The sequence below is a fragment of the Bos grunniens genome, chromosome X (genome assembly GCF_055505025.1).
Source record: "Bos grunniens cultivar Pamir isolate PY7600 chromosome X, Bosgru_T2T1.0, whole genome shotgun sequence".
Lineage (NCBI taxonomy): Eukaryota > Metazoa > Chordata > Mammalia > Artiodactyla > Bovidae > Bos > Bos grunniens.
In genome coordinates, this window is record NC_141194.1 from 74,627,361 (window position 1) to 74,654,713 (window position 27,353).

At 35.4% G+C, this 27,353-nt stretch overlaps 1 protein-coding gene across 44 annotated transcripts in view; it reads right to left on the bottom strand.

Moving 5' to 3' along the window:
- RPS6KA6 (ribosomal protein S6 kinase A6) overlaps positions 1 to 27,353 on the bottom strand; it is a 194,351-nt gene that overhangs the window by 92,641 nt on the left and 74,357 nt on the right. For 41 of the 44 annotated variants that reach the window (XR_015158377.1, XR_015158376.1, XR_015158375.1 and 38 more), the window contains 4 exons: positions 23,536 to 23,615; positions 6,931 to 7,037; positions 6,644 to 6,681; positions 23 to 165 (listed from right to left, as the gene is read on the bottom strand). Coding sequence is in view for 35 of the 44 variants with exons in the window: in XM_086386201.1 (XP_086242327.1) it covers positions 23 to 165; positions 6,644 to 6,681; positions 6,931 to 7,037; positions 23,536 to 23,615 (368 nt within the window). In the remaining 9 variants the exon portion in view is untranslated. Of the gene's footprint in view, positions 1 to 22; positions 166 to 6,643; positions 6,682 to 6,930; positions 7,038 to 23,535; positions 23,616 to 27,353 lie in introns of those variants that run through there. The other 3 variants (XM_086386235.1, XM_086386233.1, XM_086386232.1) reach the window with 2 other exon arrangements.

The window sequence follows — 27,353 nt, forward strand, 5'->3', positions numbered from 1 at the left end:
TAATTTTAAAAACACTACTTACCATAAGTACACCATATGACCACCAATCAGCACTCTGGGAATGACCTCTCCTATTTACTACTTCAGGAGCCATATACTCCACTGTACCACAAAATGAGTAGGCCTTCTTCTCTTGATCTACTGATTCCTTGCTGAGTCCAAAATCTATAACAATATTGCACAAATATATATCTGAAGATTTTCAGAAACTAGAAAATACCAAAAGAAACAAAACTATGAATTAAATGTATTCATGGATGGCCTACAATTACCATTAAGAAAGCTCCTGTGAGACCAGTTAATGGAAAGAATGGAGAAAAGCCTGTATTTTACAATACTCTATCAGAGCATTTTTAAGTAATGCTCAAAATTTTCCAAGCCAGGCTTCAGCAATACGTGAACCATGAACTTCCAGATGTTCAAGCTGGTTTTAGAAAAGGCAGAGGAACCAGAGATCAAATTGCAAACATCCACTGGATCACTGAAAAGGCAAGAGAGTTCCAGAAAAACATATTTCTGCTTTATTGACTATGCCAAAGCCTTTGACTGTGTGGATCACAATAAACTGTGGAAAATTCTGAAAGAGATGGGAATACCAGAGCACCTGACCTGCCTCTTGAGAAACCTATATGGAGGTCAGGAAGCAACAGTTAGAACTGGACATGGAACAACAGACTGGTTCCAAAAAGGAAAAGGACTACGTCAAGCCTGTATATTGTCACCCTGCTTATTTAACTTCTATGCAGAATACATCAGGAGAAACCCTGGGCTGGAAGAAGCATAAGATAGAAACAATATTGCTGGGAGAAATATCAATAACTTCAGATATGCAGATGACACCAACCTTATGGCAGAAAGTGAAGAGGAACTAAAAAGCCTCTTGATGAAAGTGAAACTGGACAGTAAAAAAGTTGGCTTACAGCTCAACATTCAGAAAACGAAGATCATGGCATCTGGCCCCATCACTTCATGGGAAACAGATGGGGAAACAGTGGAAACAGTGTCAGACTTTATTTTTTGGGTCTCCAAAATCACTGCAGATGGTGATTGCAGCCATGAAATTAAAAGACACTTACTCCTTGGAAGAAAAGTTATGACCAACCTAGATAGCATATTGAAAAGCAAAGACATTACTTTGCCAACAAAGGTCTGTCTAGTCAAGGCTATGGTTTTTCCAGTGGTCATGCATGGATGTGAGAGTTGGACTGTGAAGAAAGCCGAGTGCTGAAGAATTGATGCTTTTAAACTGTGGTGTTGGAGAAGACTCTTGAGAGTCCCTTGGATGCAAGGAGATCAGCTCTGGAATTTCTTTGGAGGGAAAGATGCTGAAGCTGAAACTCCAGTACTTTGGCCTCCTCATGAGAAGAGTTGACTCATTGGAAAAGACTCTGATGCTGGGAGGGATTGGGGGCAGGAGGAGAAGGGGACGACAGAGGATGAGATGGCTGGATGCCATCACTGACTTGATGGATGTGAGTCTGAGTGAACTCCGGGAGTTGGTGATGGACAGGGAGTCCTGGTGTGCTGTGATTCATGGGGTCGCAGAGTCGGACACGACTGAGCGACTGAACTAAACTAATCAGAGCATTTAAAATTGTGCAATTAAACCTCATCCTAAAAATACACGCTTTCATGTTTATATTAGAATATGACTCAACAACTTTGAAATGACAACAATTAAGTCAACACTGTTATAGTAATTTGATTTTTAAAATAGCCTAAGACAAAAAAGAGATGCTAATTTGCAGATATTAGAAAAGCAAATTTTGCTTTGACATTGGAGAACTTCCATTTTTGCTTTTGGTCTTCAAAGAGCTAAAGGTACATAAAAATCAATCTTATTTCCATATACTTACAATAAAAAATGGAAAGGTGAAATTTTATAAGTTCTACTTGTAATACCACCAAAAACTCACATTAAATCCCATAGATAAAAATATACAAAGTATGTATATGCAAGATCGGCATGATAAAAACTATAAACACCAATGAAAGGAATCAGAGTAGATCTAAGTAAATGGAGAGAGATATTGGTCACAGTTTGGAAGATTCAGTGTTGTTAAAGATGTCAATTCTCCTAAAACTGATCTACAGAGTCAATGAAACATTAATAAAAATCTCAGCAAGATGTTGTTTGTAAAAATCAACAAGCTGAATTTAAAATTTATATAAAAAGACAAAGGAAACAGAATAGCCAAAAAATGTGAACAAAAAGGAAATTCAAGGAATCGTACTACCTGACTTCAATACTTACTATAAACTATATAATCAAGACAGTATTGTACTGGAGAACTGACATATATAGTTCTGCTATGATGCTTGTCTTAAAAATGTAAATTTGTTCCAATTAATTTATACCTTACTGTTACCTTTCAGAGATTTACACCACTTCACAAAGGTCCTTTGCTGTACTATTTTCTGACAAAAATACATTTAACACTAGAATTTGCTTGGTGACTATAACATGAATTTAATTTTTAGGTTGGTTTATGTGCAATTTTATCCACAAGAAACACTGGTTGAAACACTAGAAAACTGTACCTAGTTAAACTGAGCCAAGCAGAAATACATACATGAAGATCACCATATCACATGTGTTATGAGCTACTCCTGTTCACCTACAGTATTAGAACTCCCAATTCCAGATAATCTACCTTCCACTTTTTCACAATAACGTACAATCTGCAATATTTCCCATTCTACAAGCAAATTTCAAGATTTTTTTCAAGGTAATATACCATATTTATTGCTGTTCAGTCATTCAGTCGTGTCCGACTCTTGAGGACGCCATAGACTACAGCATTCCAGGCTTCCCTGTCCTTCACCATTTCCTGGAGCTTGCTCAAACTCATGTCCATCGAGTTGGTGATGCTGTCCAACCATCTCATCCTCTGTCATCCGGTTCTCCTGCCTTCAATCTTTCCACATAAGGGTCTTTTCTAATGAGTCAGCTCTTCGCATCAGGTGGCCAAGTACTGGAGCTTCAGCTTCAGCATCAGTCTTTGCAATGAATATTCAGGGTTGATTTCCATTAGGATTGACTGGTTTGATTTCCTTGCAGTCCAAGGGCCTCTCAGGAGTCTTCTCCAACACCACAGTTCAAAAGCATCACTTTTTTGGCCCTCAACCTTCCTTAAGGTCCAGCTCTCCCATCCGTACATGACTCCTGCAAAAGCCAGAGCTTTGACCATACAGATCTTGGTCGGCAAAGAAATGTCTCTGCTTTTAAATATGGTGTCTAGATTTGTCATAACTTTTCCTCCAAGGAGCAAGCATCTTTTAATTTCATGGCTGCAGTCACCATCTGCAGTGACTTTGGAGCCTGAGAAAATAAAGTCTGTCATTGTTTCCATTGTTTCCCCATCTATCTTCCATGAAGTGATAGGACCAGATGCCATGTTCTTCATTTTTTGAATGTTGAGTTTTAAGCCAGGATTTTCACTCTCCTCTTTCACCTCAATCAAGAGGCTCTTTAGTTTCTCTTCACTCTCTGCCATAAAGGGTGGTTTCATCTGCATATCTGAGATTACTGATATTTCTCCCTGCAATCTTGATTCCAGCTCGTGATTCATCCAGCCAGACATTATGCATGATATACTCTGCATATAAGATAAATAAGCAGGGTGACAATATACAGCCTTGATGTACTCCTTTCCCAATTTAGAACCAGTCCATTGCTCCATGTCTGGTTCTAACTGCTATTTCTTGACCTGAATACAGATTTCTCAGGAGGCAGGTCAGGTTGCCTGGTATTCCCATCTCTTTCAGAATTTTCCACAGTTTGTTGTGATCCACACAAAGCCTTTAGCATAGTCAATGAAGCAGAAGTAGATGTTTTCCTGGAATTCTCTTGCTTTTTCTATGATCCAACAGATGTTGGCAATTTGATCTCGGGTTCCTCTGCCTTTTCTAAATCCAGCTTGAACACCTGGAAGCTTTCAGTTCACATACTGTTGAAGCCAAAATCACTGTAGATGGTGACTACAGCCATGAAATTAAAATATACTTGCTCCTGGGAAGAAAAGCTATGACAATTCTAGATACCATATTAAAAAGCAGAGATATTACTTTGCTGACAAAGCTTCATCTAGTCAAAGGTATGGTTTTTTCAGGAGTCATGTATGCATGTGAGAGTTGGACCATAAAAAATCTGAGCACCAAAAAACTGATGCTTTTCAACTGAGGTGTTGGAGAAGACTCTTGAGAGTCCCTTGAACTCCAAGGAGATTCAACCAGTCAATCCTAAAGAAAGCAACCCTGAATATTCATTGAAGATTGCCACTGAAGCTGAAACTCCAATAATTTGGCCACCTGATGTGAAGAACTGACTCACTGGAAAAGACCCTGATGCTGGGAAAGTTTGAGGGCAGGAAGAGAAGGGGATGACAGAGGATGAGATGGTTGGAAGGCATCACCGACTTGATGGACATGAATTTGAGCAAGATCTGGGAGTTGGTAATGGACATGGAAGCCTGGTGCACTGCAGTCCATCAAGTGGCAAAGAGTCAGACACAACTGAACAACTGAACTGATAACAGAACTGGGTATATATTGCCAGCTTATTTCTGACAAAGGTGTAAAAGCAACTTCATGGGGGAAAAAAAGGTCAGTCTTTTTAATAAATGGTGCCAGAATGACAGGGTATTAATATATAAAAGTCTGCATAAAGGCAGAAACTGGAGAGGAACTAAAGAGCCCCTTGAGAGTGTGAAAGAGAAGAGTGAGAAAGCAGACTTGAAATTCAACATTCAAAAAACTCAGATCATGGAACACAATGCTATCACTTTATGACAAAGAGAGGGGGAAAAAGTGGAAACCATGACAGATTCTATTTGTTTGGGCTCCAAATCACTGCAGATGGTGACTGCAGCCATGAAATTAAAAGACGTTTACTCCTTGGAAGAAAAGTTATGACCAACCTAGATAGCATATTCAAAAGCAGAGACACTACTTTGCCAACAAAGGTCCGTCTAGTCAAGGCTATGGTTTTTCCAGTGGTCATATATGGATGTGAGAGTCGGACTGTGAAGAAAGCTAAGCACAGAAGAATTGATGCTTTTGAACTGTGGTGTTGGAGAAGACTCTCGAGAGACTCTTGGACTGCAAGGAGATCCAACCAGTCCATCCTAAAGGAGATCAGCCCTGGGTGTTCTTTGGAAGGAATGATGCTAAAGCTGAAACTCCAGTACTTTGGCCACCTCATGAGAAGAGATGACTCATTGGAAAAGACTCTGATGCTGGGAGGGATTGGGGGCAGGAGGAGAAGGGGACGACAGAGGATGAGATGGCTGAATGGCATCACTGACTCGATGCACATGAGTTTGAGTGAACTCCGGGAGTTGGTGATGGACAGAGAGGCCTGGCGTGCTGCGATTCATGGGGTCACAAAGAGTCGGACATGATTGAGCGACTGAACTGAACCTTTAAAGTGTACTGGTCCAAACTTCTTTGTAAAGACCATATCTTCATTTTATCTCTTTTTTAACATTCTGATAATTAAATACAGAATTTACTACCTATTTAAAACATAAGAAACCTTTTGAGATTGGCTCACTCAGCATAATGCCCAGTCCAAGTTGCTGCATACAGTGCTGGGTAGTATTCTACTATATAGATATATTCATCCATTCACTCTTTGAAGGACATCTTGGACATTTCTGGCCTTGGGCCATTTCAAATAGAGCTGCTATGAAAATTCATGTATAGATTTTTTGTGTGCATGTAAGTTTTTATTTCTCTAGGATAAATGTCCAGGTATGTGACTACTGTACAGTTCTATTTGTATCATATTCTTAAAATAACAAACTGGGAAATGTAGAGAGATAAGTGGTTGCCAGGAGTTAAAGAAGGGGGTAAGAGTGTGATTATAAATGGACAGATATGGTTGTAGATCAGTTCTGCTTATTGATAATGATGATGGTATTCAAATCTACATATATGGATATAATGTCATGGAGACAAACAAAAAAAACGAATACATTCAAAAACTGGTGAAATCCAAGTGAAGTATACAGTCTAGTTAGTTCTACTGTACCTATCAATTTCCTGAGTTTGATAATGCAGTAGTAATTTTATAAAATGTCACCATAGGGGAAGCTGGGTGATGGTACTGTTTTTGCAACTTATTGTCAGTCTATAATTATTTGAAAGTAAAAGATTTTAATGGTATAATAAGGAGACTTTATGCCTAAGAGTCCTCAGAGAATTAGCAGAGTGTGTTATATACTGTAAACACTCAACATTCAAAATAAAGTAAAAAATAAAACGTGTTTTTACCAAAAAAAAAAAAGGAATAAAATGAACCTCTGATTATGAAACACCTGGCTTAAAAGTTTATAATTCACTGTATTTCAAATGTGGTAACTACTTATGATAAATCTTTCAGTCTAGACTGAAACAAAATTATGTGCTTTTACCTAGAAAACCAAATGTCATTTCTTAATGAGGATAATGACACTATTGTATAATTTTTTTGTATTACAATAGAGCATATTGAGAGTTATCTACCTTTTAAATGAATTTAAGTTCACTAAAGAAATGAATAAAATGCAAATTAAATCAAGAGGAAAAACAGGCTCAGACAAATATACATATTAATAAAAACAGAAAACAGGCTTAGGATAGAATAAGAAAATCTGCATACCTGTTAACTTGATATGTCCTATTTCATCAAGCAAAATGCTGTAAATCAAAATTCACATTCAATAACACAGGATAAAATATTCACATAGAATTTGATATACCAGAAAATTTTGAAATGACTAATTTAAAATCAATGGGTATAGGATGAAGACTACTTTTTAAAGTATGTTTCATATAATTATATAATTCATGTATCTTTTCATAGAATCTTTAAAATAATAGACTTAATGGAGAAAAAAGTAGTAGAAATACTGGGAACAGGTATACATAAAAAGAATACAACTTTACTTTTCTGGCTTCAGGTCTCTATATACAATTCCTAATTGATGCAGATGATCCAAAGCGAGGGCTAGTTCTGCAAGGTAGAATTTCACATCTTCCTCTGTAAACAGAACCTAGAATAAAAATAATAATTTACCATTTAATCTTTTTTTCAATGTTGCAATTATTTAAATTTTATTTTTTTAAAAACAGGAAACAGACAAATCTAGGCAAATAGGCAAATAAAACAAGTATACAGATGAAATTAACCTCTTTAAGAATCCTTCTCTCACTATTAAACATTTTACTGTGGATCTTCCTAAAATATATTATGCAGTTTGTATATCTATTTACACTGAATGTACTGCACAGATTTACCTTTTTAAAAATGATTTATTATCATGATTTAATTATTAATTTTATTATTAATTTATTATTTATATAAATTATATAAATTATTTATATAAATTATATAATTTATAAATTATAAATTATTATTAAAATATTATTAATTTATTATTAATTATTAATTAAATATTAATACTAATATATAGGGATATTCTCAGGATCTTTACGATATATTAGATATGATATTTGGTTTTAGTACTGGAATTCAACTATTTTTACTATTTTCTCTTTCATTGTCTACTATCACTTCTCAGCGATAATTTTGCTTTTAGCAAGTCTACTAACCTAAAGCTTCTATTACTAACGTAAGTTGTCAATTAGTAACTCTTACATTAAAAACAATTCTAAATCCAATTTCTGACCTAAGGGGTAGCTCCAGGACTCTTCTGCCAGTAGAATATATGGGTCTAAAGGCATTGAATTCCTCAATCTTTTGTGGCTAGGAATAGAGTTACTATGATAAAGTGAAAAGTGCACTGGACTTAGAATTAGCAGTATAACGTCTGACATGTCACTTAGCCCTCTGGGCTTAAGTTTCTAAACCTGTAAAATAAGGATAATAGTACCTGCTACATCTACTTAACAAGATTGTTTTAAGAGCCAGCTTAGTTTATGTGGGGAAAAAAAGCTTTGTAAATTATAAAATTCTATGTGTGCAATGATGAGGTGGTATTATTTTAGGTTTACATCTATATTCATAAGTAAGTGTTATTTAAACACAAAATTGAGCACTACTCAACCATTAGATGTAATTGTTAAGATTTAGCAAGGGCTTCTAACTGGCAAAACAAATAACTTGTCTAGAAATTTTTTATTTTCATTAAAGAAATATATAGATTATTAGGAAAGTTCAAAATTTGAATGACATATCATAAAATCTTGAAACTGGCTTGTCCACTCAGAATCATGGCCACTGAATTATATTATGCCGATTAAGGTTACTAGTAAAATTGCTGAGAATGAGCAATTAAAGATAAATTTTGATACTCCACTCACTTTTTGAAATAATCTGCAGAAAAACAAAGACTTTCATTATCTAAGTTTCAGGAGAATTCATTTGACTATTATAATGGTAAAAGTATAAGAATATTTTCACTTGATATTTTATTAAGAAGAAAAACAGATGTTATCTATTTCACCTTTGAATAAGGCTAATCAAAGCGTTCATTGAAATTTAACACATAAGAAAACCCTAAACAAAAATCTTTGAAACTCTAAAAGAAGAAACAGTCTATAGTTTAGTTTGTTGTTGTTGTTTTAGTCGTAAATTGTGTGGGACTCTTTGTGACCCTATGGACTGTAGCCCGCCAGGCTCCTCTGTCCATGGGACTTCCCAGGCAAGAATCTGGAGTGGGTTGCCATTTCCCTTTCCAGGGACCCTGTGTCTCCTGCACTGGCAGGCAGATTCTTTACGACTGCACCACTAAAAAAGCCCAGTTTATAGCTTATGGCAATTATATGTTTTTCTGGGCATGTTAGTTTATCATTCTGAGTGTCCTTATGTAAGGTGGTGATAACATTGACCTCATAAGGTTGTTTCGAAGATACTGAATGAAAAGTGACTAGCACATAACAGTAAGTTTCTTATTTATGTCCCTCATGAGGTTTTCCTCAAAGAAAATTTCATGACAAGATAATATACTCACCAGTTTATAGTTTAAACTTTTCATTCATTATGTTATTAGAATCTTCCAAACAACCTTACGAGGTTGGTATTATCACCACCTTATGTATGGACACTCAGAGTGATAAACTAACCTACCCAGAAAAACACAGTAAGAACGCTCAGGATTTGAACTCAGAAATAACTGTCCCTAAGAACTCCCTGTTTCCCAGAATCCAATTTTGCCATATGCCATGTTAAAACTTTTATAAGTTTCAGGTTCACTACCACTAATGCTTTCCTAGTCACTAATTACCCTGAGTCTTCCCCCAAATAAAAATCATCTAAAACCCCAGCACCCTGAGGTAAGAAATGCTAGTATTTTTGTTTGCTCTTCAAGACATTCATGTATATATGTATGAGTGTGTGTGTTTCAATATATTTGAGATCACACTGTATATATACTAGTTAGTAGACTCCTTTTCTCCCACTTAATATCATAGGCATTCTTTTAATTTCTTTAAAACTTATTTATAAAGAGTTATCAATAGCTATACAATATCAACATACTAATTTACTATAGTTTACCTAATGTTTATTTAGGTTATTTCAGTTTTTGACTGTTATAAATAACTCGGGAATATGCATATATATTTCTGATACTTATGCTTACTTCCCCAAAATGGATTTCTGAGAAATAAAAAGGCAAATACTATACAGTCAAGGAGAATAAACAGTCCATGATTCTTGACATACATAACAAAATTATTTGTCAAAGGGTTACAATAATTTACACTTCCATCAGCAGCTTATGAAAGCACATGTCTTACCATAGTCATGGCAGCACTGAAAATTACCCTTTAAAAAATCTTTTATAAACTGATAAAGATGGTATCCACTGTCTTAAAATTTTATTCTTAGGCTTTATATTTTTCCATGTCTAATGACCTTTCTAATTTTTTAGTGAATTATCAGTAATGTTTTTGCCTATTTCCCATTATTTACTGTTTTTTTTTCAATTGGTAAAAATTATTTAAATAACAAAAATGTCAGTTCATCATATTACATGTAGGTATATTCCCCACTTTGTGATGGTTTTTGATGTTGAGTAATTCTTAATTTTATGTACACAAATTTATATATAATTTCTGTATGATTTTACTTCATCACTTTCATGATCAAGGAGACCTCCATTTAATAATCAACTACATGTGCTGTGCTGTGCTTAGTTGCTCAGCCATGTCCGACTCTTTGTGACCCCACGTACTGTAACCCACCAGGCTCCTCTGTACATGGGGATTCTCCAGGCATGAATACTAGAGTGGGCTGTCATGTATTTCTCAATCAACTACATATTCAGCTACATTTTCTTTCAGGATGAAATTTTTTCCAGATTTTACCTCTTCAATGCAAGTAAGATTTATCCTTGTATGTGGTAGTGATAATTTAAAATGTTTTTTTTCTTTCTGAAATATCTAACCAATTTCTCATATACTGTTTACTGAACAATCAATCTCTTTGCCATTAACTTGTGATTCTTCTTCTATTATAATATATGATAAATCACATATACCAGAATTTTCCTGGAATATGCAGTATGTTTCTAATCTTGTGTTGATACTATGACGGTTTGCTTATAGTAGCAGCCTTATAAGGTTTTAAACAAGTGATAGAGCAAGGAGAGGGTGTTCTTTATTTTCAAAACATCTTAGTTCTTTTCATTTACTTTTCCAAGGACACTGATAAAATCATCTTTCAACTTCATACAAGAATTCCTGTTGGGACTTTGTTTGAAATCTTGTTAGGTCTACAAGTTAATTTTGGAAGAACTAGCAGCTTTATAATTATCAGTCATTCATCCCATTATATTTTCTTGACATTAGCAAAATATGGTATGGCCTCAGAGAGAGGTGTGTGTGTGTGAACGCATGTGTGTGTGTTTGCAAGGAAAGAAATTTGGGGGAGGTGTCATTCCCTTTAAAACATATATATTAACACATACAAAAATGTATTTTTAAAAGTGTCTTTCTAAGACTTAAACAGTAAGTAAGTTCTCATTTTTGGTGATATGATATAGCAGCTTTTTTGTACAGATACATGAAGTAAAACCAATTAAAAAAAAAAAAACTTATTAACAAGCTGTCTATAGAAGTAACCATTAAATCATTTCTTAGAAGCCTGTTTAATGATTATACTAATTTATTGTCTTTGGAAAATGAATTTTAAATGCTTGTTATTACCTAATATTCCAGACTTAGGAATCAAAACTTACTAACTGCATTTCTGTGCTAGTATGAGTTTAGATAGTCTCACATCAAGAATAGAGGTCTGAAGAGTTTAAAAGAAAATCAGAAACAACTACAAGTAAGAATATCTCAATTATTCTTGTCACTTCTACAGTCTAACATAAGAAATCATGAACAACTGTTAATACTGTTGAGAGAGTCATTTCCCAGGCAGGTTGGTAAGAAGTCTAGGGGTCCCCAAGGAGAGAGGGTTCTGGAATTCTCAAGGAGGAAGAAAGGACAAACTTTTTTTTCCCCTCTACATTCCTTAAGATTATATAACAATAATGTATACTGCTTGAGGACAGTCTCTGGAAAAAACCTTCTGGCTAATCCTGTTATCTTAAAATGTAAATTATGGGAGTAGGTCTAGTGAGGTCTTTACAACCTCCAGATATACTTTTGATTCACTGTAATAACTAATTAGAGAGTATATAATTTCATTGCTAACACTAGCAAGGGGGTACTCTTTCTGCCCCCTTCTGATGCCTATGTCAGAAGCTTTCTCTATCTCCTTTATACTTTAATAAAACTTTATTACACAAAAGCTCTGAGTGATCGAGCCTCGTCTCTGGCCCCAGATTGAATTCTCCTCCGGAGGCCAAGAATCCCGGTGTCTTTGCGTGGTTCAACAACAACCTTTCACTGTTGTCCCTCTATATCTAGGAACCAGGTTTTAATAGACCCAGAGGGATGGTACGGGGAGGGAGGAGGGAGGGGGGTTCGGGATGGGGAACACGTGTATACCTGTGGTGGATTCATGTTGATGTATGGCAAAACCAATACAATATTGTAAAGTAATTAACTTCCAATTAAATAAATTTACATTAAAAAATTTAAAAAAATAAGGTCCTTTAACAACCCTCTGGGACAGCGTCCTAGACAGACCCTGTCACACAGAGAATTCTGTTCTATAATAAACAATACATGAAAGTCACAGTCTATGTTTGTGCATGGAATGTTCTACATTGGAGATAAACAAATACAATCCAGAGACCTCAGCCATTTAAGCAACGGCTAGCATCCCGAAAGCACAGTGTTCCGTTCTTACAGCAAGTTCTAGAGCTCTGGGAATCAACAGTAGCTCTCCCACATTCAAAATTTTAATTCTGGAAGTGAGATGTTGAATCACTACCACCCAATTAAAATTCTACTTATTCTTAGACTATCAGTTCAAGACAAAATGAAGTAGATAAGGGAAGGATTTAATCTCCCATTTGAAACAACTAAACACAGGACAAAATATATGAAATGACACTTTTCAAGACATTAGACATCAGGAAACAAAGGACAGTGAATACTGAGAGATAGAAACAGTCTACAGTGTCCTAGCTTACTATCTATAAAGAGTTTCTAGGCAGTAATGCAAGGAGGGTAAAGTCAGGCAGAGCCTGGAAGACTCCTAAGTTGATGAGACGGATCTGAGAGACTGGGGAGACATGATGGAGAGAATTCACAAGACAGAGTACAGAAGAGATAATTACACAGAGAACTATAGAGTTATATAGATGGTCTCCCTCAAGTACTCAGCATTTGTGAGTGAGGAAACTAACCTGAGCCAGGAAAATAATCAATGAAAGGATTAGAGGGACTAATCCATGGAACTCATACAGGGTCAGGAATGGTTCATGTTACCTCCAAAGAGAGCAGAAAACTTTGTAATTCACAGGGCACTGGATGTAGGAATCAGATGGATTTTGTTTCCAAGTAGAGTAAAATCAACCATTGATTAAATGTTGCTCTGGTCCAGTTAAACAACCTGAAATAAACTAGTTCACAGTAAACTACACAAATTCCAGAACAAAGTTCAATAATATTTAGAGAAATACAAAAACCAAAATATAAAAATATCCATCACCTAACAAGGCGAATTTCAGGATGTCTGTCATCCATGAAAAATTACTATTTATAGATCTAAGGAAACTACCTGAGTTCAAGAAAGGAACAACAGTAAATTAAAAAAAAAAAAAAGAAACCACAGAGCTCACAAAGGACTAGGATAAGTCCTGTACCCACAAATGAGAGTGAAAAATCACATAACTGATAGGGTGTTGGTTAGAGTAATAAGAAGAGTCATTTCAGTACTAGAAAAAAATTAATCCTAAATTCTGCTCTTGTCTCACATAATAAAGTTAAAAGCAAGACTCAACAGGTTAACTGCATCCCAGAACAAAGCTAAATACTTTGTAAGAAAACACAAGTATCTAGAGTACAAGAAAATTAAATTTAATAAAATTAAGTACAACTGACCATACAATTATGCTGCCATTGAAGCACAAAAGCAACCATAGACAATAGTTAAACACATGGGTGTGGTTATGTTACAATAAAACTTTATTTACAAAAAATATCAGCAGCCCATATTTGGCCTGAGACTATAGATTCCTGACTGCTGAGTTAAAGATTTATACTACAAACCCTAAAAGAACTACTAAAATAACACAACAAAATGTTATTTTGATAAAAAGCTAACTGAAGATAAAAAGATAGCAGAGAAAAAGAGAATACGTGTACATCCATGGCAGATTCATGTTGATGTATGGCAAAACCAATACAATATTGTAAAGTAATTAGCCTCTAATTAAAATAAATAAATTTATATTAAAAAAATAAAAAAGAGAGAAATAAAAGAACAGATGGAACCAAAAAAAAACCCACCAATAGTAAGATGGGCAATTTAAACCCAATCATATCAATAATCATATTAAACGTAACAAGTCTGACACACTTATTAAAAAGCATAAATTTTCAGACTGTATAAAAAATAAGATAATTATATGCTGCCTTAAGTACTGCACACTAAATATAAAGACAAATAAATTAAATAAAAATATGAAAAACACTATACCAAAGTAACAATAATTTTTTAAAAATCTGGATTAATATCAATGTAGATTTCAAAGCAAAGAATATTAGCAAGGATAAAGTCAGTCATCTCATAATGATAAAGGGTAAATTCACTAAGATGGAATGACAATCCTAAGGTTTATGCACTTAATAACGAAACTTTGAAATATATGAAGCAAAATTTGACAGAGATTCAAAAAGAAACAGATAAATCCATAATTATAGTCAAAGTTTGAGCCATTGTCTCTTAAAAATTTTTAAGGCATACAGACAGAAAGTTAGGAAAAATACCAACTATCAAACAACTTAATCTAACTGACATTTACAGAACTTTCCAGTACCCCAAATCATAATACACATTCTTCTCAAGTACACATTGAACAATTTACCAAGATATACCATATTGTGAAGCATAAAACAATTTAAGTGAATTTAAGGGAATTCAAGCCATAAAACTGTGCTGTTTGACTAAAATAAAATTTAAGTAGAAATCAATAATAGAAATTTATCTGGAAGCTGCCTAAATATTTTAAAATTAATTTGCATACTTGTAAATAGCCTATGAGTCGAAGAAGAAATAAAAGGAAATTGGAAAACATGTGGAACTAAAGAAAAATAAAAGCATCACAATTCAAAATTTGTGAGATGATGCTAAATTAGTATTTAGAGTGAAAGTTATAACACTACACACTTATATTAGAAAAGAAGCAAAAGTCTTAAATCAATAACTTCTATGTCCATCTTAAAAACCAGAAAAGCTAGTGAAACACAAATTAAGCAGAAAAAAAATGAAATAATAAAGATTAAAGTAGAAGTAGAAAACAGAAGAAATACAATACAGAAAAATCACTGAAACCAAAAGCTCTGGGTTCTTTGAGAAGAACAATAAAATTCTAACAATCTACCAAGCCTAAGCAAGAAAGAAAAAGGAGAAGACACAAAATACCAATATTAGGCATGATGATATCAACAACAATAATGATTCTATACCTATAAAAATCATAACAAGAGGATACTATGAACAACTTTATGCCAATGAATTTGTTAACTCTGATGAAATGCATAAATTCCTTAAAAGACATAAGATACTAAAACTCATTTAAAAAGAAAAGATGAACTGAATAACCCCAAGTAACTTTTAAAAAACTGAATTTATAGTTAAACACTGTACCATTTAAAAAACACTTCAGGTCCAGATAGCCCCACTAGTGAATTCTACGAATCATTTAAGGACAATGTAACATTGAGCTTTTGCAGAAAATTGAAGGGGAGAAAATTCTACCCAACTCATTCTATGAAACCAGAATTGCTCTGACACCAAAATTATATATGATCAATAACTACAGTCAAATATCTCTCATGAAAATAGATGCAAAAATTCTTAACAAACTTTTAGTAAATATCATCCAATAATATACAAAAAGGATAATATATCGTGACTGCATGGAGTTCACCCACAGATGCAAGACTGCTTCAACATGTGACAATTAGTTCAATGTAATTCACCATATTAAAAGATTAAAGAAGAGGACTTGCCTGGTGGTCCAGTGTATAGAATCTGCCTGCCAATTCAAGGGACAAGGGTTTGATTACAGGTCTGGTGACATTCTATATGCTGTGGGGCAAATAGGTCCTGTATGCCACAGCCACTAAGCTCATGCTCTAGAATACATGTGCTGTAACTACTGAGCCAACATACCACAGCTACTGAAGCCTAAATGGGCCTTAGAGCCCATGCTCTACAACAGAAGAAGGCATCACAATGGGAAGCCTACACACTACAACTAAAGAAAGCCGGTGCAAAGCAATGAAGATCCAGTACAGTCAATGAATAAAGATTAAAGAATAAAAAAACATACGATCATCATCTTAATAACTACAAACAACAAAAAAAAGTGTTTTACAAAATCAAACATGCATTCCTGATAAAAACTTTCAACAAACTAGTAATAGAAGGGAAATTTCTCAATCTGATAAAGAACATAACTTTGTAATTCATGGTGAAAATATGCTTTCCTCCTAAAATCAGAAATAAGGCAAAAATGTCTGCTTTTATCAATACTTTTCAACAGAACCTGGAGGGTCAAGTCAGTGTTATAAAGACAAATAAATGAGTCCATAATGGAAAACAAGTAAAACACCTTATGTGGGTTAAACATAGAAACTTCTATTTGTAGTCTATCAAAGTGCTGCTAGATAAAATAAGTTTAGTTATATTTTAAAATACAAAATTCAATATCCAAAAAAAGTAGTATTTCCACCCATTGAAAATAAAATTAAGAAAGTAATTCCACTTACAATGGCAGTTTTTAAAAAGAAAAATATTCAGAGACAAATCTGACAAAACACATAAAAGATCTGTATACTGAAAATGACAAGATACTGGTGAGAGAAATTTAAAAAGACTTAAATAAATGGAGAGAGATACTATCTTCATGGATTAGAAGACTCAACACTGAAAATGTCAATTATATACAAACTGAACTATAGATTCAGCACAATCCCAATCAAAATCCCAGCAGGCATTTTTGTCCAGTGAAAAACTACTTTTTAAATCAATATGGAAATGCAAAAGATCTAGAAGAGGCAAAACAACTTTGAAAAAGATGAGCAAACCTCAAGGACTTGCACAACCTGAGCTTTTATAAATATTTATAGATATTTTATAAATATAAAGGAATCAAGAACGTGTTGTATTGGCATATGGATAGACAAACAGAAAAGAGTGTCTAGATGTATTAATAGATCTTCATGTACATGATCAACTGATTGTCACCAAAAAATACAAGGTAATTAAATGAAGAAAGCATTTTTATTGTTGTTCAGGTACTACATCGTGTCTGACAATCTGTGGCCCCATAACAGAACCACTCCAGGATCGTCTGCCCTTCATTATCTCCAGAGTCTGCTGAAATTCATGTGCATTGAGCCAGTGATATTATTCAACTATCTCATTCTCTGCCACCCTCTTCTCCTTTGACTTCTACATTCCTCAGCAACAAGGTCTTTTCCAATGAGTTGCTCCTTCATAACAGTTGGCCACAGACCTGAAGCTTCAGCATCAGGACTTCCAGTGAATATTCAGGTGATGATTTCCTTTAGGATTGACTGGTTTGATTTCTTTGCAGTCCAAGGGAGTCTCAAGCACCACAATTTGAAAGCATAAATTTGTCAGTGCTCAGCCTGCTTTATAGTCCAAATTTCACATCTGTAAAAGATCTTCATGACCCAGATAACTATGATGACATGATCACTCACCTAGAGCCACACATCCTGGAATGCGAAGTCAAGTGGGTAAAAGCATCACTGCGAACAAAGCCAGTGGAGGTGATAGAATTCCAGTTGAGCTATTTCAAATCCTAAAAGATGATGCTGTGAAAGTGCTGCACTCAATATGCCAGCAAATTTGGAAAACTCAGCAGTGGCCACAAGACTAAAAAAGGTCAGTTTTCATTCCAATCCCAAAGAAAGGCAATACCAAAGAATGTTCAAACTACCACAAAATTGTACTCATCTCACACGCCAAAAAAGTAATGCTTAAAATTCTTGATGCTAGGCTTCAATAGTACATGAACCATGAACTTCCAGATGTTCAAGCTGGATTTAGAAAAGGCAGAGGAACCAGAGATCAAATTGTCAACATCTGCTGGATCATCAAAAAAGCAAGAGAGTTCCAGAAAAACATCTACTTCTGCTTTATTAACTATGTCAAAGCCTTGTACTGTGCGGATCCCAACAAAATGTGGAAAATTCTTCAAGAGATGGGAATACCAGACCACCTGACCTGCCTTCTGAGAAATCTGTATGCAGGCCAAGAAGCAATAATTAGAACCGGACATGGAACAGCAGACTGGTTCCAAATTGGGAAAGGAGTACGTCAAGGCTGTATACTGTCACTCTGCTTATTTATCTTATATGCAGAGTACATCATGCTAAATGCCGGGCTGGATGAAGCACAAGCTGGAATCAAGATTGCCGAGAGAAATATCAATCACCTCAGATATGCAGATGACACCACCCTTATGGCAGAAAGCGAAGAACTAAAGAGCCTCTTGATGAAAGTGAAAGAGAAGAGTCAAAAAGTTGGCTTAAAGATCAATTTTCAAAAAAACTAAGATCATGGCTCCTGGTTCTGTCACTTCATTGCAAATAGATGGGGAAACAATGAAAACAGTGAGAGACTTTATTTTTGGGAGCCCCAAAATCACTGTAGATGGTGACTGCAGCCATGAAATTAAAAGATGCTTGCTCCTTAGAAGAAAAGCTATGACCAACCTAGACAGCATATTAAAAAGCAAAGTTCCGTCTATGGAAAGTTCCGTCTAGTCAAAGCTATGGTTTTTCCAGTAGTTATGTATGGATGTGAAAGTTGGACTAAAGAAAGCTGAGTGCCAAAGAATTGATGCTTTTGAACTATGTGTTGGAGAAGACTCATGAGAGTCCCTTGGACTGCAAGGAGATCCAACCAGGCCATCCTAAAGGAAATCAGTCCTGAATATTCATTGGAAGGACTGATGCTAAAGCTGAAACTCCAATATTTTGGCCACCTGATGTGAACAAACAACTCATGTGAAAACACTCTGATGCTGGGAAAGATTGAAGGCAGGAGGAGGAGAAGGGGATGACAGAGGATGAGACGGTTTGATGGCATCATCAACTCAATGGACATGAATTTGAGTGAGCTCCAGAAGTTGGTAATGGACAGGGAAGCCTAGCATGCTGCAGTCCATGGGGTCACAAAGAGTAAGATATGACTGAGTGACTGAACTTAACTGAACATGACTATTGGAAAAACCATAGCTCTGACTATACAGATTTTATCAACAAAATAATATTTCTGCTTTTTAATATGCTATCTTGGTTTGTCACTTCTTTCCTCCAAGGATCAAGTATCTTTAATTTCATGGCTGCAGTCACTGTCAGCAGTGATTCTGGAGCCAAAGAAAAGAAAATCTGTCTTGGCTTTCCTTTTCCCCACTTCTATTTGCCATAAAGTGTTGGGACCAAATGCCATGACCTTAGTTTATTGAATACTGAGTTTCAAGGAAGGTTCTTCACTCTCTTCTTTACCTTCATGAAGAAGCTCTTTAGTTCCTCTTTGCTTTATGCCATTAGAGTGGTATCATCTGCATATTTGAAGTTGTTGATATCTTTCCTGGCAATCTTGATTCCAGCTTGTGAGTCATCCAGCCTAGCATTTTGCATGATGTACTCTGCATATAAGTTAAACAAGCAGGGTGACAATATATAGCCTTGATGTACTCCTTCCCAATTTTGAACCAGTCAGTGTTCCTAGTCTGGTTCTAACTGTTGATTCTTGACCCACATACAGGTTTCTCACTCGACAGGTAAGGTGGTGTGGTATTCCCATCTCTTGAAGAATTTTCCAGAGTTTGTTGTGATCCACAGAGTCAAAAGCTTTCACATATTCAATGAAATAGAAGTAGATGATTTTCTAGAATTTCCTTGCTTTCCCTATGATCCAATGGATGTTGGCAATTTGATCTCTGGTTCCTCTGCCTCTTTGAAACCCAGCCTATACATCTGGAAGTTCTTGGCTTATGTATTGTGGAAGCCTACCTTGAAGGATTTTGAACATTACCTTGCTAGCATGTGAAATGAGAGCAGCTGTGTGGTAGTTTGAACATTTTTTGGCACTGTCCTTTTTGGGGATTAGAATGAAAACTGATCTTTTCCAGTTCTGTGGCCACTGGCAGTTTTCCAATTAGCTGTTAAGGCATTCAGCACCTTAACAGCATCATCTTTTAGGATTTGAAAGAGCTGAGCTGTAATTCTATCACTTCTACCAGCTTTGCTAACAGTAATGCTTCCTAAGACACAAGTGATTTCAAACTCCAGGATGTATAGCTCTAGATGAGTGACCACTTCACTCTGATTATCTGGGTCATTAAGGCCATTTTTCCTAGTTTTTCTGTGTATTCTTGCCACCTCTTCTTAATCTCTTCTGCTTCTGTTAGGTCCTTACAATTTCTGTCCTTTATCATGTCCATTCTTGCATGAAATGTTCCCTTGATATCTCCGGTTTTCCTGAAGAGATCTCTAGTCTTTCCCATTCTATTGTTTTCCTCTATTTCTTTGCATTATTTATTTAAGAAGGCCTTCTTAACTCTCTGTGCTATTCTCTAGAACTTGCATTCTGTTGGATAAAGCTTTCCCTTTCTCCCTTGCCTTTCATTTCTCTTCTTTTCTCAGGTATTTGTGAAGCCTCCTTGGAGAACCACTTTGCCTTCTTGCATATCTTTTTCTTTAGGTTAGTTTTTGGTCACTGCCTCCTGTACAATGTTACTAACCCCCATCCTTCAGGCACTCTGTCTACCAGATCTAATCCCTTAAATTTATTCCTCACTTCCACTATATAATCAGAAGGGATTTGATTTAGGTCATACACGAATGGCTTCCCTCGTGGCTCAGATGGTAATGAATCTGCCTGCAATGCAAGATACCTGGGTTCCATCTCTGGGTCAGGAAGATGTCCTAGAGAAGAGAACGGCAACTCAGTCCAGTATTCTTACCTGGAGAATCCCAAGGACAGATGAGTCTGGTGGGCTACAGTCCATCGGATCACAAAGAGTCAGACATGACTGAGCGACTCACACTTTAAATGGTCTAGTGCTTTTCCCCATTTCTTAAATTTAAGCCTAAATTTTCCAATAAGGAGCTCATGATCTGAGCCACAGTTAGCTCCATGTCTTGTTTTTCCTGACTGTATAGAGCTTCTCCATCTTAAGCTTCAAAGAACATCATCAATCTGATTTTGGCATTGACCATCTGGTGATTTCCACATATAAAGTTGTCTCTGGTTTTGGCAAAAAGTGTTTGCTACAACCAGCATGTTCTCTTAACAAAACTCTGTTAGCCTTCACCCTGCTTCATTTTGTACTCCAAACTTGTCTGTTATTCTGGGTATCTCTTGACTTCCTACTTTTGCAGTGCAATCCCCCTATGATGAGACAGATATCTTTTTTGATGTTAGTTTTAGAAGGTGTTGTAAGCCTTCATAGAACCAGTCCACTTCAGCTTCTTTGGCATCAGTGGTTTGGGCATAGATTTATATTACTGTGATGTTGAATGGTTTGCCTTGGAAATGAACCGAGATCATTCTTTTTTGAGATCAAACCCAAATACTGCATTTTGGACTCTTTTGTTGACTATGAGGGTTACTCCATTTCTTCTATGGGATTCTTGCCCACAGTAGTAGATATATTGGTCACACCCATTCCTGTCCATTTTAGTTCAGTGATTCTGAAGATGCCAATGTTCAAACTCACCATCTTCTGCTTGACCATGTCAAACTTCCATTGAAATAACATCCAGGTTCCTATGAAACACTGTTGTAAATCAAACTTTTACTTTCACCACCAAACAGACCCACAACTGAGCATCTTTTCCAATTTGGCACAGTCGCTTCATTCTTTCTGGAGCTATTAGTAACTGCCCTCTGCTCTTCCCCAATAGCATAACTGACACCTTCCAAACTTGGGGGGGGGGGGCTCAATTTCCAGTGCAACCTTCTATTTCTTTTTTCCCTTTTCATAGTGTTCATGGGATTCTCAAGGCAAGAATATTGGCACTGTTTGCCATTTCTTCCACCAGTGGATTACATTTTGTCAGAACTCTTCACTATGACCCATCCATCTTAGATGGCCCTGCACAGTATGGCTCATAGTTTCACTGAGTTACACAAGCCCCTTTGCCAAAAATGACTGTGATCCATAAGGGGGAAGAAAGCACAGTCTTTTCCAATGATGATGCTAAAACAATGAGATATCTATATGCAAAAAGAGGACAAGATGTAATGGTTGAGTTCCTTCAGCTGTTCACCTGAAACTATCACAACATTATTAATTGGCTATACCCAAATTCCAAATTAAATGTTTTTAAAAATGCCTGAAATAAAAAGGATTCTATTTTCAAAACTCAAATACAGTTCAACATTTCTTATGTATCAGTAAAATATGGATAACTGTGAAAAAAGGACTGTAACACATACTTAACACCATATATGAAAAGGAACTCAAAATTGATTATAAACATAAATATAAAACCAAAAACTTGAAAACTTCTAGAAAACATAAGAGAAAATCTTTGTGACCTGGGATGAGGCAAACATTCATTAAAGAAGACACCAAAAACTATCATTCATAAAAGGAAAAAAGTATTATAAATTAGACATCAAAACTAAGAACTTCTGCTTTTTGAAAAACACTGTTAAAGAGAATGAAAGGATAAACAACAGATCAGAAGAAAACATTTTCAAACATACATGATAAAGGACCTAGCATTCAAAATATATAAAGACTTTCAAAATTCAGTAACTAAAAATACCCAATAAAAATGGGCCAAAGATTTAAACAGATATTTTATCAAAAAAAAAAAAAAATACATGTCAAATAAGCACATGAAGAGATGTTCAACATCATTAATCATTAGGGCTATAAAAATTCAAAACCACAATAAGGTCACCATACACTTATCAGATATACAAAATTAAAACAAGACTGACCATACCAAGTGTTGGTAAGAATGTGGAACAACTGCAACTTTCATATACTGCTGGTGAGAATGTAAAAATTATACAACCTCTTTGGAAAATAGATTGACAGTATCTTTAAGTTAAAATATAGACCTACTATATAACCCAGTCATTGTATTCTTAAATATTTAACCATGAAAAAAAAAAATGTCCATACATGAACGTTTCTAGTAGCTCTATTAGTATTACCCAAAAATTGAAAAAAATGTATATCCATCAACAAGTTAATGAATAGACAAATCATTGTGTACCTATACAGTGGAATACCACTCAGCAATAAAAATGAACTACTGATGCACGCCACAACTTGAATGAATCTCAAAATAATTATGCTAAGTTAAATAAGCCAGACCAAAAACCAATACATACCATATGATTTCATTTATATTAAGTCCTAGAATATGCAAACCAATTAGTAACAGAAAGCAGATTCAGTAGTGGTGGGGCAGGAGGGAAGCATTACAAAAAAACACAAGAAAATTGCTGGGGACGATGGATAAACTAATTATTTTGATTGTATTGATGGTTTTATAAGTTTACACAAATGTCAAAATTTATCAAAGCATGTACTTTAGTAAGTACAGTTTGTTGTATGTCAACTATACCTCACTAAATCTGTTTTAAACATGAATAAATTAAAGCTTACTCTCAAAATCATTTTGGTAGCTTAAGTAGCCAATGTCCTAGGCTTGCCCCTATCTACTTCATCCAGTTATTTATACTGATCTTATTCCTAAGAGAAAAATGAGTAACACATTGAAATGATTTAAATGACAGTCAGAAAATGCCATTAACTGGCACATTCATGAAATATTATGTAACCAAAAAAAAAATAATATTTAAAATTTCCATAGCAAAAAGTACTTAGCAAAACAACAAACACAATGTATTAGTTTTGTTTAAATAAAATATAGCAAAAATTTACAAATACTCACCTCTTTGGATAATCTTGTGAAGACATCTCCTCCCCTGAGAAAATCCAATATTAAATACAGCTTCCCTTCAGTCTGAAAGGCTAATTAGAAATTAAAATGCAGATGTAACAATTTTTAAGGCTTACAAAGCTTAGTATACTTTTTACTTAATATAGCTGTTGAGAATTTTATCACAGAACACTATACTGAAATTAACCATTTACTTACATGGTCCATTATTCGGTAACATTATTTCAAAATTAAAACTAGCACTGAAAAGCTATAAACCCTTTTCCAGAATATATCAGATGTTCTACTTTGTAGCTCTACACAGAAACTTGTAAGATCATCATTTTTCCACATTTATGAAGCACCATAATCTACTGCAATTGCCTGAATTCTACCTCCCCATATACTGAAAATCTACTAATTCTGTCGAGCTCAACAAAAATGTCACCCCCTGTTTCTTCTATTAAGAGGCTTTCTTCTATTAAGGACTTCCTCCTTTTCACATTTACCCACAGCGTCCTTACACTCTTCCCCATCAGAATTACTTGCTACTACCTTTGACATCTCATTGTACTTTACTTATATCTTATGGTACCTTAAACTATTTTGATTTATAAAATTAATTGGTCTTATATGTCCGTGTTCCCTATAGATTACAAAATTTCCTAAGATCAGAGATTATATCCCCTCTAGAGCCTACTGATTTTAACAGAATATTTTGCATAAAACTGGTGTTTAGTGATTAATGATATCCCAGAGATACAAGGAAGGAGATCTTTAGATACTACTACTACTTTCATTCCATTTGGGTAATGGGGAATGAAAGAATAATGGGTGAAAAATACCAGATTTTTGCTAGTAAAGTAAGTAATGCTCAAAACTCTCCAAACCAGGCTTCAACAATACGTGAACCGTGAACTTCCAAATGTTCAAACTGGTTTTAGAAAAGGCAGAGAAATCAGAGATCAAATTGCCAACATCCACTGGATCCTCAAAAAAGCAAGAGAGTTCCAGAAAAACATCTATTTCTGCTTTATTGACTATGCCAAAGCCTTTGACTGTGTGGATCACAATAAACTGTGGAAAACTCTGAAAGAAATGGGAATATCAGACCACCTGACCTGCCTCTTGAGAAACCTGCATGCAGGTCAGGGAACAACAGTTAGAACTGGACATGGAACAACAGACTGGTTCTAAATAAGAAAAGGAGTATGTCAAGGCTGTATATTGTCACCCTGCTTATTTAACTTATATGCAGAGTACATCATGAGAAACGCTGGGCTGGAAGAAGCACAAGCTGGAATCAAGATTGCCGGGAGAAATATCAATAACCTCAGATATGCAGATGACATCACCCTTATGGCAGAAAGTGAAGAGAAACTAAAAAGCCTCTTGATGAAAGTGAAAGAGGAGAGTGAAAAAGTTGGCTTAAAGCTCAACATTCAGAAAACTAAGATCATGGCATCTGGTCCCATCACTCCATGGCAAATAGATGGGGAAACAGTGGAAACAGTGTCAGACTTTATTTTGTTGGGCTCTAAAATCACTGCAGATGGTGATTGCAGCCAGGAAATTAAAAGATGCTTATTCCTTGGAAGGAAAGCTATGACCAACCTAGACAACATATTAAAAAGCAGAGACATTACTTTGCCAACAAAGGTCCGTCTAGTCAAGGCGATGGTTTTTCCAGTGGTCATATATGGATGTGAGAGATGGACTGTGAAGAAAGCTGAGCACCGAAGAATTGATGCTTTTGAACTGTGGTGTTGGAGAAGACTCTTGAGAGTCCCTTGGACAACAAGGAGATCCAACCAGTCCACCCTAAAGGAGATCAGTCCTGGGTGTTCATTGGAAAGACTGATGTTGAAGCTGAAACTCCAATACTTTGGCCACCTCATGCGAAGAGCTGACTCACTGCAAAAGACCCTGATGCTGGGAAAGATTGAGGCCAGGAGGAGAAGGGGACAACAGAGGATGAGATGGTTGGATGGCATCACTGACTCAATGGAGATGGGTTTGGGTGGACTCCGGGAGTTGGTGATGGACAGGGAGGCCTGGCATGCTGTGGTTCATTGGGTCACAAAGAGTCAGACATGACTGAGCGACTGAACTGAACTGAGTAACTACTATAATGCATATTTGTCAAAATTACCTAAAAATAAAATCAATGCCTGCTATTCATCTAAATTTCAAAAACCAAGAGCAACATAGTAGACTGGATCAGTAATTTTTGCCTTTGAATTCCCCAGGGAAGTTAAATGCCATAATCTCATGCATACAATAAATTGGCAATGGAGCCATTATTAAAATTCAGAACTGCATAGGTTGCAAGAATTAATAGTTAAAATGACCATACTGCGCAAAGCAATCTAAAGATTCAATGCAATCCCTACTGAAATACCAATGGCACTTTTCACAGAACTAGAACAAGTAATTTTAAAATTTGTATGGAAATATCGAAGACCCTGAATAGCCAAAACAATCATGAAAAAGAAGAACAAAGCTAGAGGCATCACACTCCCTGACTTCAGACCATGCTAAAAGGTACAGAAATCAAAACAGTATGTACTGACATAAATAGAGACATATAGATCAATCGAACAGAATAAAGAGCCCAGAAATAAACCCACCCACCTGTGATTGATTAATCTGCAACAATGGTGACAAGAATATACAAAAGAGAAAAAGGGAGTCTCTTCTGTAAGTGGTGCTGGGAAAAATGGACAGTTGCATGTAAAAGAATGAAATTTTCTATCATATATAAAAATAAACTCAAAATGGATTAAAGACCTAAATGTAAGACCATAAACCATAAAACTTCTAGAAAAGAACATAGGTAGAACACTCTTGGACATGAATCAAAGCAATGCTTTTTGGGATTTGTCTCCTAAGGCAAAGGAAACAGAAGCAAAAATAAACAGATCAGACCTAATTAGAATAAAAAGCTCTAGCACAGCAAAGGAAACCATCAACAAATTGAAGAGACAGCCTACTAAATTTGAGAAAATATTTTCAAATGATATGACTAATAAGGAGCTAATATCAAAAATATATAAACAGACCATATATCTCATCACCACAGAAACAAACAACCCAATTTTAAAAATGGGCAGAAGACCTGAATAGACATTTTTCCAAAGAAGACATACAGAATGCCAACTAGCACATGAAAAGACGTTCAATATCGCTAATCATCAGAGTATCAAAACCCCAATGAGATACCATCTCAATCCATCAAAAATGTATATCATGAAAAAGACTACAAATAACAAATGTTGGAAAGGGTGTGGACAAAATGAAACCCTTGTACACTGTCAGAAGTTATGTAAATTGGTGCAAGCACTGTGGAAAACAGTATGGAGGTTCCTCAAAAGAATAAAAATATAACTCAGCAATTCCACACTTGGGTATATATCTGAAGAAAATGAAAATATTGCCACAAAAAAATATATGCACCACAATGTTCATGGCAGAATTTTTTTATAGTTCACAATATATGGAAGCTACCTACGTATCCATCAACAGGTAAATGTATTAAAGATGTGGAAAATATATATGTGTATACATACACACACACATATATACATCTACACACACATACACAATGGAGTATTACTCACTCATAAAAAATAATGAAATATTGTCATTTGCAACAACATGGATGGGCTTAGAGTATATTAGGCTTAGTGAAACATGTCTTACAAAGACAAATATTGGATGATATCACTTACATTTGGAATCAAAAAATTTGAATTTAACAAAAAAGGAACAAACTTATGGAGAACAAACTAGTGGTTACCAATGGGGAAAGGTAGGGGAAAGTGGCAAGA